This window comes from Spea bombifrons, chromosome 9 (genome assembly GCF_027358695.1).
Source record: "Spea bombifrons isolate aSpeBom1 chromosome 9, aSpeBom1.2.pri, whole genome shotgun sequence".
NCBI classification, from domain to species: Eukaryota; Metazoa; Chordata; class Amphibia; order Anura; family Pelobatidae; genus Spea; species Spea bombifrons.
This window is the reverse complement of record NC_071095.1, coordinates 30,363,401-30,377,546: the sequence shown is the minus strand read 5'-3', so window position 1 is coordinate 30,377,546 and position 14,146 is coordinate 30,363,401. Positions and strand designations below refer to the sequence as shown.

Genomic DNA, 14,146 nt, shown 5'->3' with positions numbered 1-14,146 from the left:
AGAAAAAAAACTCACTAAACATACGTCCGCTCGTCGACTGACTAGCACGCCCCGCCCACTACCCTCGGACGTGTCAGAGCAGTTCTCGCGAGAGTTCATGATCTAGGTCTCGCGCCTGCGTGTGAGCCCGCCGTGAGACCAGGAACTCCTGCGTATTAGGTATATTTGCCATTAAATGCCGGGTTCGTGTTTTATTACACGACAGCTCTTTAGTAGCGGTGCTGGAGGGGTTTATACGTCATATCTATAATAAAACATAAAATAAACGATTTACAGCCGGTTTTTATTCCAGCTTTAATTTTGGCGCCTTGTTTTGTTCCGTATCTCCCGTTACTCTACCTTATTGCTTAGTGTATAAGCATATGAGGAGTTTATCTGGGTTAATCCGTTTACCAGCCCACCATATGGTTTGAGTTTTGCAGAATTACTGAATATATAAAATAAAAGTTAATAATAAAAAAAAAATACAGTATACTTATATTTATTGGTAGCATTTTTGTTTTTTATCCCCTTTATGACCAAGGCTTTTCACACCGTGGTGACTGGAGATTTTTGCAGTTTTTACCACATTCAGACATGGTTTCCATAAATATTTTATATGTAAAGGTCTGTTGTTTATGAATAATATTAAAAACAGAGAGGAAACCCCCGATTTTTGTAAAAAAAAATTTGCTGCCCCAAGGACGGTAATAACCCCCTCGCTTCGATTATTTGTTTTGTAAGGGTGCGAGGTGCTGTGACAGCGGGCTTTGTGGTTTCAACTCCCCCACTTCACTAATCATTATGAAGGACCAAGAACGACAGGTTTCTTTGGCTAGAAAGGCTGATCTGGCCCTGTATGATGCATACTTTATCTATACATTATACAGGGCCCAAAAATCCGCTATTCTCACTCTTTCTCTGTAACTCTCAAACTCTCATTCATGCTCTGTCGATGTTGCTCTACTGTCTTCTACTTTCTTCGTCCAGGTACTTTCGCAAAAAGGGCGGAGCGCACGCCCACTTCTCCGATTGGAGGAACAGGGGAGAGGCAGTCCATGTGGCATGCACCGTGGCTCCGCCCCTTTGCAGAAGTGCTCCAGGAGTCAGAATATTGCAGACAGATTCACGGAGAAGGGGAAGCGTTTCTACACCTCTCTTTCTTCTCGAATCCCTCTGCAAAATTGTTGTGGAGGGCAGGAAGTAGAAGAGCTTCCAAGCAGAAGTGGTAGATAATTACACAGTGAGGTAATATAATCGTGCATTAGATTCACGATTCGACAAATCTGATTTGGTTCTAGGAGCCAGAGAACAAATGGAGGAGCCAGATTTTTACCCCCAACAATACTTAAACACACACTAACATGCTTACTCACACTTCTACCTTTGCTGGGTCAAGACAGCTCCTCTGCTCCCACGCGGACCTCACATGCTGGCTGCATCTGAGTGCCAGATCATATTCTGAAGTCAGACTCGGTCACCGTGCGAGGACTGAGTGAGCGCAGCCTGCTGGCATGCAGCTGGGGAGGAGGATTTGGAGAAGCGGACATTTGGGGTCTCCGGGCAATGCAGTGACTGTGGGTCCCTCCATTGCACCAGTAGTTTTTTTTGGGATTAAACAAATGGATGACTTTTTGATTGCATGATTTGTTTTATTGTAGATAGTGGTGTCAAGAAAAGAAGAGAGATGAAGTTGAGCAAAGTGCAGTATGATGAGATTGCGCTTTTCATTACCACACTTCGACCTACACGGCAATCCTTGAAACGTCTAAACGAGAGATTTCCCCAGTAAGTCATGATTATTATTGCTAGAATGTGTGTCATTGAAATATCTGGCAAAATATCTCATTTCTCTTCTCAACTTTTCTCTCTCCTCCTCCCTTCTTTCTACTTCCCCTTCTTCTCTACCTGCCCCTCCCATCATCTCTTTTCCCTCCCCTGCTTGCAATGAAGCCCACCCACTGATTGGTCCATGTCCATATTGACTATCACACTCCTTCCAAGCCTCCATAAATAGTGTGAGACAAAGCACAGAAGTGGGTAAAAAAAGAGGCAACCTGAAACGCATAAAAATGCTTCTCATTGTGGGACCTGAAATGCTGAGAAGGACAGCAGCCAATCAGAGTGCAGCATGTGCATTCTGTTTAGACCTTACGTTAAGACCTAGCCATGGTGACAAAAGAATTTTATGACTACTATATGATGTGCGCTTTTTTCTTTCCCTATCAACCTCTGACATCCCCACCCCACCACTACTTCGCAAGATATGTTAAATACGCCACTCTCACTCTAGGAATCGTTGACTGGACATTTCCTTAAAGCCCCATCCAACAGGACAGACAGTTCCCACGGTGATGAGGCTATGATATATATTGGATCACGGATACGTTTTAGCAGCCAAGAACCCTTAATGTTTTTCCATCTCAGACCACAAAACACTTGGGTGCCACTAGAAATATTTTAGCTGTCAATAGTCACCTGGCGTGCATGAATTTGGCCAGCCCTGCCGCAAGAGTGTTAACAGAAAAGTCGTTACTGCATTGTAAAGGTTTTGAAATGGAATAGATCGTTGTCAGAAGTAATGTTTTCAGGTGGAAACGGTTTTGTAGCTGAAGAATTTCCCAATTGTTCTGTAAATGTACGGTCGCAACTTTTACACTTAAAGAGAACTATATAAAATAAGCTCTACTTCTTCATTTCCTTATGATCTCACGTAGGTTGTCGGGGTTAATGAAACGTTAGCCGGTGGCAGTTGTGTGAGGGCAGATGACCACCGGTTGGTAACTCTGTAGCCGTAGGAACGCTGCTACGGTAGCCAAAAGCTATGAAGTCTAGGGGGTGAGGGGCTCAGCGATGATCGCTCAGTCGCAGAATAAAACTCTTCTCTGTTCCGTTGCCAGCAGAATGTTGGCAAAGGCCGCGCTTGTGTTTGCTCATCCAGAGTATTTGAAGAGGAAGCTAATATCATGTAGCATTAGCGTGCACTTCAGGGCCCATTTAGCTAAGCTGGCGAACAGGCCAAGCCTATACCAGTAACTAAAAGGTACATGAGGGAGTCAGCGTGGCTTTCCTGGCATAACAAGCTGCTCGGTTGTAATTAGCAAATTGGGAGCTATTGACTTCGTTAACAGCCTCTGTTTCACATTGGAGCGCAACACTTAGGGAGGAGGAAGATTGTGGCGTAATCTGCAAATATCTTTATTTTATTATATCTTTATTTTAACCATTTCCATACCAAGCTGGCTTCCTCTTCATTAAATCATTTATATATATATATATTTTTTTATTTTTTTTTTTGCCCAATACATATAATGATGTCTGGGTTACTTTGTGTCTTTGGCTCTGAAACTTTTATTAGATAAAACCATGAGTGAAGAAATAACGTATAATTTTTTTTATTTGAAAATATTTTTCCATTTTCACTAGGGATTGACACGTTTTACTTTGGATTAAGAAGCCAATTTTTTTTTAATATTTTCACTGAAAATCAAATAGTGACATCAGTTTATTTAATAAATAATTTTTTTAATACATTGAAAATAAATTAGTCTATTTAACCCATGAAATAATTTTATAGATCATTTGATAACTAGTTGATAGATAAAAACCTTAACGGGACAGTCTAATATCCCTGAAAGCCCCTCTAAAGAATAATTTATACTTAAGTACGTTGAGTACTTTAAAATAAAATAAAGCTGCCGCTTCATCTAAAGTTTAAAGAATGCATATTAAAACACGCACAAAGTACTATATTGTGCATTAAAGCTTTAAATAGACAGACGTGAACAATCTGTAATTTACAGACATTATTGATGGTGAATTCCCCCCGTTAGTCTGCACATTTCCCCCCATCCTGCCCATAATGCTACCCGCCTCGGCTATTGGCTATAAAGCCGATTAAAGAGGCGATGGTGTTCCTGTTGGGTCACAACGTCATCATTTTTCTTGTGAAGCCATTATTTGAGGTCCCAGGAGAATCTGATTTTCAAAGTAACATTATATTTCAAATTCTATGCAATTATTTGTCAAGCTCTTCAGCTCCCGGTGACACAGCTCGTGGCTGATGCTTTCCATTTTATTGTTGGGTTTACAAAAAAGTTGTACACATGGCAATGACCAATCGAAAACGGCGTGACTGTTCTCCGTGCATGTATCCACTTGTTAAAAGATATAAGACCTTCTTAAAGGTATATTAAGCTAACCCAGCTCAACGGAAATGGCTGTAACTGTCTTATATCACATATGTTCAAAGCAAGGAAATACCGGAATCCTGGTCTGTCCGCGGCCCTTCTGGCCTGGGATCCAACACCTGTTGTGTATAGGTCCTCTTAAGTTCCCGGAGCGAGCCTCTGCCGCTGGAGAGTGTCACAAACCCAACCGACGTAGAGAAAGAGCCGCCAGCGGTCATCGCCTTTCTGTAATGAATAATGGAATCCACCATATCAACAGCATGGCGAAATGATTGGTCTTGTTCCTGAAGAAGTCCGTATTAAAGTTACTTTGTGTATTTATAGTCGGATGCTGTATTTGTGCTGCTTTGACAGCTCATTGTAATGGCCTGAATTTAGAATTGCTTTTGTATTATGTTTTCTTGATTCAAATTGGCCCTTTCCAAGGTACCGGTGAATGAGTGCGGCTATCCTGGGGGGACGGCGATTCGAGATTAACTCTATTTCACGTCGGACAAGTCACTTTGTCACCGCGTACAGAATTGCACTGCATGGTCCTCGGGGTACAGAATCATTTTATCTGCGCTATTATTCTTGAACTTTGTTCCCGTGCGATGGCAGCGGCGAGAACATTGCACGGGGCGCCGGGACCGGTGCGTTCCTCCGTCCCGCACTTCTCATCGATTCCAAATTAGGAGGAGCTGACGTGGCGCATCCATCATATCCGAGCAAGGCTTTTATGTGCACGAGGGCCACTCACATAGCAAGCGCGTGTCTCCCACAGCGACATGCGTTCGAAGGCGGCGCGCCGCTAAGTGGACTGTCACAGTGGCTGCTTTCTTAGTATATAGACAGGATTTTTAATATCTGCTTCAGTGGATTTAATGAACAAATACATTTGTCTTCGACCCAGGGCCTGCGGTAAATTGCTCCTCTATACGAGCCACTGACACACAGATCAGCAATGTGCTGCGGGGGGCAATCAGAACGGAACGAACACCCCCAGCCTGCGATACTGCGCCTATTATAAATGGGGATCTGCACCTGCGGATGCAAGCGTTAACCCTTTTGTCACCGGCAGTTACATGTTATGTCTTGTCTACCCATTGTACAGCGCTACGGAATTTGATGGAGCTATATAAAACAATTAATGATAATAATAATGACGTACCTGTTGCTCGGACTGAAGAGGCTTAGTGAAGGAAGCCGTAAAGGTTAATGTTAAAAAGCTCAGGCTGGGGGTACACGCTCACCCCATGAATCAATGGATTGTATGATCATTTGTAAGCTACACCCAATGTTACACGTTTGTATGGTGGACACATAACCATGACACTCTAAGAAGTTGGAAAATAATAACACAATAGCGGATATTTTTTACACTAAGCTCAGTGTAAACAGGCAAGATCTGGCCCGGACCGACCCCTTCATATTCTACTCTGATCTATGGAAACCCGAGCATCCCCACCGGTACTTTTCTCAGTGGCATATCAAAGCTGAAACCCGTGTTTGACTCAGAATATCTCAACCTCCCGGCAGCTAATGGTTTGCATAAGGGCTGTTATTAGAACCATTCGGTTGCCACCGTCACAGAGTCACTACAAAAGAATCTCTGCATGGGCTGTTAAAGGGCTTCATATCCGTCGCTCTAGGTTAGCAGATGCAGAAAGTTCCTAGGTATGGATATATACGCGGGAGATGGGATCCTGTTTTAGCGAGATCATTCGTAGTCGTTGGAATTGGTTATGGAAAGTATCATTTTAGGCGTAGTACATTCCGGAACTTTAATCAAAAGAGGGGAAATTAAACAAAATGTTTTATAACAAACAAAATACATAGAATTTGCTGCAAGACCTTGAAAGTACCCCATGTGACCAAAAGTATGTCTAGAAGGGCACTATGAAATCGAACCAAAGGATGTAATTGCTGACATCTTCTCCTACTCGGTTGGACTTTGACCATAGTGTATTGGTGACTGTGCTATATTTGCTGGTGGCTTATTGGGCAGCCACTTGGCTGCCATCATGGTATAAAAGTTGGGTGATACTTCTGATGGATTGACTTGATAACCACAGACTGATATGATGATGTAACCAGTGCCCTACCTACTAGGTAGATTAGTAAATTATCACTGAAATACATGCCGTATGCTTAATATTTCTCACAAACGTTTTGTGCGTTTTGCATTCTCTTGTCATGGACGTCGGGGCTTTTTTTTTGCGGGGTGCCATGTGACATTCTTTTGGCCTGATTTTTGGACTTGCGAAAAATGTTTAAAAACAAAACGTCTATAAATACTGTATGTTGCACTCGTCGCTGCGTCCTACCTGGCTCCCAAAGTCGTTTTCGTGGTTGGCCTTATGTTTACTTCACCAGAATGTATTTTCAAACGCTAGAGCTAGAATGCATTGAAATCCAGGGAAACATTGTAGCTGACAGTTTAACGTTCTACGATAATGGTTACGTATGTTAGAAAGTGATGACAGGCGGACTTTAAATAAACTCTCGGTAGCGTTACCTCCGCATTGCTTCGTCGGGATGTTCCGTGGAAGCGGGAGGCTCGTGTTTATCACCGGGGGATGTTTCAGCCAATAATGCAATTTAGATCAAGCCTTGTAGTGGCGCCTATAAGGTTACATTCCCAGTTTAGCGACCCTTTCAGCCCGTGTCTCATAAATAAGTAAAACCCGTGACACAGCACATTATAGCCTGCGTAAATTAGACATGACTTAAGTACGTGCGGACTCCTTGTGCCCGGGACTGCATAATACACTTCCCAGCCAGCATCTGTTGCGAGAGCGTTTGATTGATTGTGCGGCATAACGACTGAGAGCGGTTGTGCGTCCTGATATACCGCTTTAAGCTTATTACCCCCTCCAATTAAATAAAGTTCTGCTGTTTTCACAGCAGTCACTCCTCGTAAGCATTTATCCTTTTATCCACTGGATTTCATTTCATGGATCTCGGCTGCTCCGCAAAAAAAAAAAAAAAACATAAAGTAACAAACTAATTTATTGTTATACGAATCCCAGATTTATTTAGCGAGCAAAAAAAATAAAAATAATATATATATATATATTTTTTTTTAATCGCAAAAAAAAATTAAAGAATAAAATTACTCCACGTATGGCTCATTAACACCCTGAATTTTTCATCTAAAAAAAAAAAAAGCAGCGTTTTGGGATTAAAAGAAAAAAAAAAGTTAAGCAACAAAAATTGTTCTTCATGAATGGTTAGTGGCGCAGCGTCGTGGCACAAGGCGGCCACAGAAACCACTGCCTGCCCGTGTTTTATTATTATTTTATTTCTACCGCTATCCTTTCGCTTCTTCAGCAGAACCCTTAGTATAAATCATTGATTCCACCAGCATGGGGCGGCTAAAATGTGGCCTCTGGCATCTCCACGTCCCCAGAAAGAAGGCAATCGGCGTGGAAGCTCCCGTTACAGTAAGTGACCCCGCTGGTGACACTGAAGATCACGCTCCAGGTTCTTAAGTGCCGTATTTACTCTTTAACCCTCAGCGTCTCCAGCTCCCTGGTGGTACTGGAAAATTACGCTTTTACAGGACTGTCACTTGCTCTTCTCTAATTTGATGTAGCGGCAGAACAAGATGCCTTTTTTTTAACCTCTTCCGTCCCTGCCAACCGGCTGATGGTAATAACGGTACCAGTAGTTCCCAAAACGGGATTCTGGAGACTTACGGAAAGTACGCTTCCAAGGGTAGGGGTTGAATTTTGATTCTTAAATACTTTTTCCAAATGATAACCCTGGGCTTTTAGGTTAATATATATATATATAAATAATCCACAGAGCCTTGCAAATAGTTTTAATTTTGCAGCGATGGAGATCTTCTGATGAGTTTATAAATGTCACCCGCTCACCGATTATTGCAACCGGCCAGGCAGCCATCTTTCCATACGGAGTCAGAGATTCATTTAGGGACGTTGCAAATACCTGCGGTTGACTGTCCCGGGACAACAACAATAACCTTCAGTTTAAAGGGACGTTATAATTTCTGTATTAAAGTATTTTAGGATTACTTTAAGATGCAAAAAAAACCTTGCCTTTAAGGAAACTGCAGCTGCAGAGCTGCAGCTGTCCTCCTTCTCCATGGGCAATTCTTGCCACTGACTGGCTGCTTCAAGCAGCGAAACCGGTGTCAGATAGGTGACCCAATTGCAGTCAGCGTGAGCGCTTTTCATACATGCACACGGGCAGTCGTGTCAGATGCCTTCTGCAGAATCCCCCCCTCATAAAGTTCCAAGGGGGGGTTACATGTAAATTTAAAGGGTCTTTTCAGCTTTTAAAGCCCATATGATGGCTGCAGCAACCCTCTAAGCGAGAGACAGATCTGTGATTTTATTTTTGTTACAGCAGCACCGAAGACGGTCGGTTATACGGATTGTTACCGGAGGGTAATGATTCTAATTATTTGCTCAGTATTGTTTACTGTTTGATACGTCGAGATGATATATTAAACCTGGCAGGAGCGTGCTAAAAACGTCTTAATTGTGCTGTGTGAACATTCGAGATGTGCTGTTACGTGTGACACGGTGTATTCGTCTAGTGTCTGGATGGATGTCTGCTCTGCCCCAGATACATGCGCGGAGTGTTTGCTGTTCATCCTGCGCGGGAGACGAGACGCCCTTTGGCGGTTATGTAGCGGAGTCTCCCGGCATTGGCTATATCGAAGGGAAAGAGTCTCACCGGAAACAGTCTGAGGCTTTAATGAATGTCCAATTTCTAAACTTCACTGTCCCTGCATTTTGTATCGGGCCGGCTGACCCCCCGCGACAAGGACGGCGTTGGCCCTGCATAATGCATAGCTAATGTCCCTCAAAGATTCACCTATGGATTTATTCTGATGTCTTCATCTTAAAAGAAGTCCTTCTGACAGGGGTCCCTGGGAATGAAATTGTGGTCCAGCTGTCCGTGGCGGCCCCTTCCTGGCAGCATTTTAAGCATGGCATGGTGGAGGGTTGTCTTAAAGGGCCAGTGTCTAATTAACCTGGGGCATGCCATGCTGGTTTAATTCAGGCACCCATTTCATTCCTGTTCTTACCCACCCAGCCCATCTTTGCTTTTTAGCACTGACCTCCTAACCAGACACTTTGGCCATTTGGTTCTGTATTCTAGCTGGAGCACAGTGTGTTCTGGAGAAGCTGCAGCTTGCTCTGCTCCCTCTGCAAGCCCAGCCTATCCAGCCCTAGCATCAATACTAATATTTTTTTTATGTAGCGCCAACAATTTACTCAGCGCTTCTTATAATTCAAAGCGTCTGCCAAAACCAGAACTGACAGAGTAGGACAAACCGATACGTTAGATAAAGACGGCTCGGCCCACAAGCTAACAATCTACTACTGAATTCTAAGGATTTGGAGGAATTTCAGGTGTAAGTTGAGACCATTAATCAACAGAGCCTAAAAAAAAAAGTATATGTTGTGCAGGGCTTCTTTTCCTGGCTTTATTTTTTTTCTCTCTTTTTTAATCTTTATCATGTGTTTTATGAAACTTGGTAGCATATTAACCGAGTTATGTCGGAACGGCTCACTATATTCAAAAATGTGACCACCGCATAGAAAATGTTTATCGCTGTAAATGTCTCGTAGGTCACCGCTAAGCAGATTGCGCAGAGTTGTTTTTTTCTTTTCTTTTTAATACGTTTAGAATGGCGAATCTTGGAAGGATGCAGGCGCCGTCGCTTCGTTAAACCGACAGAAAAGTTCGCAGAAGAAGACTTCCAAGAATCCCATCTTCGACGAGTTTATCGACTTGCTTTTGTGCTGGGAAATTCACTGCCGGCTTCCTCCGGAAGATCTAAATGCTAAGTAAACGCGAGAGAACACCGTAGAGAGATGACAGCTTAGAAGCAGGAGCCCGAGCGCAGCCGGCCACATAACACAGATGTCTGAAGCAGTCATCTGCCAGCCATGTCTGTCCCACGGAGCTGCCCTCCCTGGGTGAAAGCATTCGACACGGTGCTGTCAATGATGCAAATGGCACAATGGAAGCCGGATGCAAATGGGGCACCCCTCGCTGTGCTGCCTTGCCCTGTCAACGGCTGTGCGAGAGAAAGGAACTGAAGGAGTGGTACTTTCAGGGCTCTGGGGGCCAGCAAAGGTCAAGCAGCGGCAGGCATTTGAATTGGAAATTGTCTGGACTCTGACTCTCGGGAAGCGCTGATACAGTGGGACCCATGCCGGCAAAGCTTCCTTTTCTTAAGCCATCCAACCCTTCTACTACGTACATAGAAAAAGTAACCACTGAATATGAATAGAATTGATGTGTTTTAATATGACTGCCTGGTTTCCACGCCCCCGGGGGTATCTCACGTGATTTTTTTTTACATTTTTTTATGGTTTTACTTATTTATTGACTTATTTAAATAAATAAAACAATAAAACACGTTGGGTCTTCATTTGTGTCGAGAAGCCACATTTTTTTTTTAAGGAGCATTAAAATGAAGGAACAAAAGATAAATCTGGCATCATTTTGGGTGTAAATGTAGACAGAAGCAGAGATTGGTCACAGCTCATAGGAAATTATGGAGACAATTACTCTTTTGTAATAGGGTTAGTGCGCAATATGGACATGTATATTAATAGTGGCGTAACCTAAATGAGAACTAATAGTCAATGAATAATTTTCGGCTTCTCCATCGCCCCTTGTTATCCGCGTTTTGCCCGTCTCCAGATTCCACGGAGTTTCTAACTTTCTGGGGTAGATGGAGGCATCTGCTGCCTCGTTAATGATATCGGGGGGGGGGGCCCAATCTGTAACGTAGCCATTGCTGTCACTGACTTGCCCCGACCCCACCAATGAATTCATGTCAATTAGATTTTATTTTTAATGTAACAATTCCCAATAATTGTAGCAGCTCACCTAAGAGAGATATAGGGGGCAAGTGAATTCCAAGAGACGAAGAACGTTGGGGGATCCATGATGATTAATTGGAATATTACTCACATATAGCTACTGACTTCCAGGACTTGTTATCGAGGGAAATGTTCTTATTTCATACAATTACTTCCTATCGCGTATCTTGATACACAATTGCGTGCAAGGTGTAGAAGAACCTTTTTTCCGGATTTACTTGCAGAGAATAAGAATTCGTTGGGACGCCATACAATTGCTGATTCCTTTTTTTTGTTTATTGTTTTTTCTCCCCACCAGGGTCAGCTGTGGACCGTTTCTGAGAGCAGAGGGGTAGTGTAGGCTTTATCCGGAGCAAGGACAGGGATGCAATATGTTTCGTGCCTCTCTCTAGGGGCATATGAATGCAGATGAAGGATCCTCCCAGGCTTCGCGTTCTCCGAGCCCTGTCAGAATAATGGATGTTGAGCACATGTCAAGCATTTGTTAATTTCTCTGTTATTTGGAGTTTATCTACCATGATCAATCTAGTAAACGAGCGCTTGGCTGCCGTGGCATGTGCCATTGAAATGGTGATTAGGCAGGCCGGCGGAGCCGTCTGCCTTCTAGTTTTTCCCTCTTTGCCAGGTAACCGGTTACGTATGAATAGCAATCGCCTTCCAATTAAGGGCCGGTTTACAGTTTAAATTGGTGGAAATGTATTTGGAAACTGCCACATTAACTTAATGCTTCGGCGCTAACAAAAGTAGTCTAGTTGATTTTCATTCAGTATTTAACAAGGACGAAATGAGCCCGGGATAATGGGATTAGGAAAGAGACAAATCTAGATACCTCCTTCTGCTCTTCTTATTCAGAATAGTAAACGTAAGCCTGTTCTCTACGAGACGGGCTCTCTGAAAGAGGGAATTTCAACATTTTGCCAAGTAGAGATGCTTAGGTAGACAATAAGATCTGCTCGCAAGAACAGAACCTTTTTAGAAAGAACTTGGCATTGATCTCACATTAACATCACTTTGAATAAAAATGCAGTTTGTTAAGAAAAAAAAGTGTCGGGGGGGTCACTCAGGAATCTCACAAATCTAGACACACAGGATGCTCTGTGGGAATATTATTTTTACCCCTCAAGAAGATAAGGGGGAAGGTTTTTAATTTTTTTAATTAAATTAAATCCACAGAACACTTTTGTTCTAGAATTGTTTTTTTTGTGTGGATTCTAATCTCTTATTTATTAATTATTTTGTAATGCCTGTAGATTGTAAGCGTATGACCCGGGGGCCTCTTTAACTAATGGGTCGGTTCGTCTTAGTCCGTGCGTTCTCGTTTTGTCAGACCCTTAGAATGTATGGACTGTAAGAAGCGCTGCGTCAGTTGTTGGCTCTATATAAATAAAAGATAATAATAAATAGTAATAATAATAATCACTGTGGCAATTTCCAAAAGCGTAATTGAGCAGACGTCCCATAGCACTGAACGTCGCGCGACAAGAGAATTAAAACTGGTTCGGCAATTAAAGATGTGGAAATGGTTTGATGTCCACACATCACCCGTTGGGTAGAGGTCATTCACTGGGTATACAGGACATTATTAGGTGAACGTGGAGATGGGAGGAGATCTTTGTTTAATGATCTTAAGGCACTAAAGCAATATGAAAAACATTTATTTAAAAAATAAAAATATTTGATTTTTTTATCGGGATTGGGTATATCTATCGAATCGGGGAACGGTTGATCACAAATTGCTTATATATATATATATATATATATATATATTTACACTCTATATTCCATACAAAATGTATCAGTAGCTAATACCTGTAAAATAAATGAAGTTAAACTTCCGTGGAGTGATTTTTATTATTATTATTGTGTAAAATGAGATAACTATATCTGTATTTATATATCGGACTTGTCCACGAGACCTTCCTCTTATATTATCGTTGAAGTCGCTGTTATTAGGGGCTTCATGGCTTTGGCATCGATGCCCATTAGCTACGTGTGTTGTTGGCTGCGATGGGACGCCAGGAACGATGATGGAAATTCCCACTCCAATTAGGGCGCTGAAACAAAAGGGTTAATCTTGCATAATTATGGGCTGTGCTCATTGCTCTCTGAAGACTAATTAAGTGTGCCTGGCTCAATATACTCCGTTAGGCTTCCAATATGGCTTTACATGATCACATCTATCTCTCCGGACATCACAAATAAAGTAAAAAACTAGTGTCTTCCTTTTTCTCAAACTTTCCACATTTCAATATGGGTTCATGGAATAGTTGAACTTCATGGAGTATATGTCATTTTTCAACCTGATTAACTATGTAACTATGTGAGCAAAATAATAACCTATAACTATTAACTAGTGATTAAAAAAAAAAAAAAGACGAAGAAAACTGTTTTTGTCCAACTTGTTGGTCGGTATGATTTTTCTGGCAGGTCCCTTTATGGCATTTGTTTCAGCGTCGCACTAAACTCTATTCTCAATTTCCTTCCCTTTATCAGAAGAAAAGTGATTTTTAACGTGAAGTTTTCATCGTAGCAGCTTGTATTTCTTTCCAGGGCTGGCTCTGAAATCTGCTTTGGAGATCTGGCCGGTGACTGATCTTTGCTGCTGCATCCTGACCGATAAACTTAATCGTAAATAGATCTTGTTCGCTGCTTTAGAGTGAAAATGAGAGTGTCTGGGAAGAGGAGCAGGGACGAGAGTCTGCTCGTTTGATGGATCATTCATACCGGGAGAATATCTCCTGTTTGCAGAACATGCAGATTGTTTTTGGGACAGATTTGTGCTAGTTAGTAGTAATTTGGATTCCTTTTTAGGTAAATGCAGAGGGATATGGGGTGTTATGGGCACAACCTGTCATATGACGAGATGAGCAGGGAAGACCTTGCTGTCCCCTCTAAGTTAGAGTTTAAAATCCAAGGATACAGCGGGCTGTTGTAATAAATCACCCATCATGTGCTAAACTTTGGCAGTAGCTCAGGGGTGTCCAACGTGTGGCCCTCCAGTTGTTGCAGGACAGCGGCTGACAGAGCTGCAGACACCAGTCCAGCACCATGTGTAGACAACATCATGAGCACAAGGACCTATCCTGCTCACAAAAAGTATCTATGCAGCAAAGACAGGACCAA

General features: G+C 42.5%; 1 protein-coding gene across 2 annotated transcripts in view; it reads left to right on the top strand.

The window, feature by feature from the left end:
• Positions 1–1,644: 1,644 nt before the first annotated feature.
• The window catches only part of CDIN1 (CDAN1 interacting nuclease 1), a 93,617-nt gene continuing 81,115 nt past the window's right edge, over positions 1,645–14,146 (top strand). Inside the window, exon 1 of one of the 2 annotated variants that reach the window (XM_053475152.1) lies at positions 1,645–1,767. In XM_053475152.1, the coding sequence (XP_053331127.1) occupies positions 1,667–1,767 (101 nt within the window). In that variant the 5' untranslated portion in view covers positions 1,645–1,666. The remainder of the gene's footprint in view (positions 1,768–14,146) is intronic. The other variant, XM_053475153.1, reaches the window with a different exon arrangement.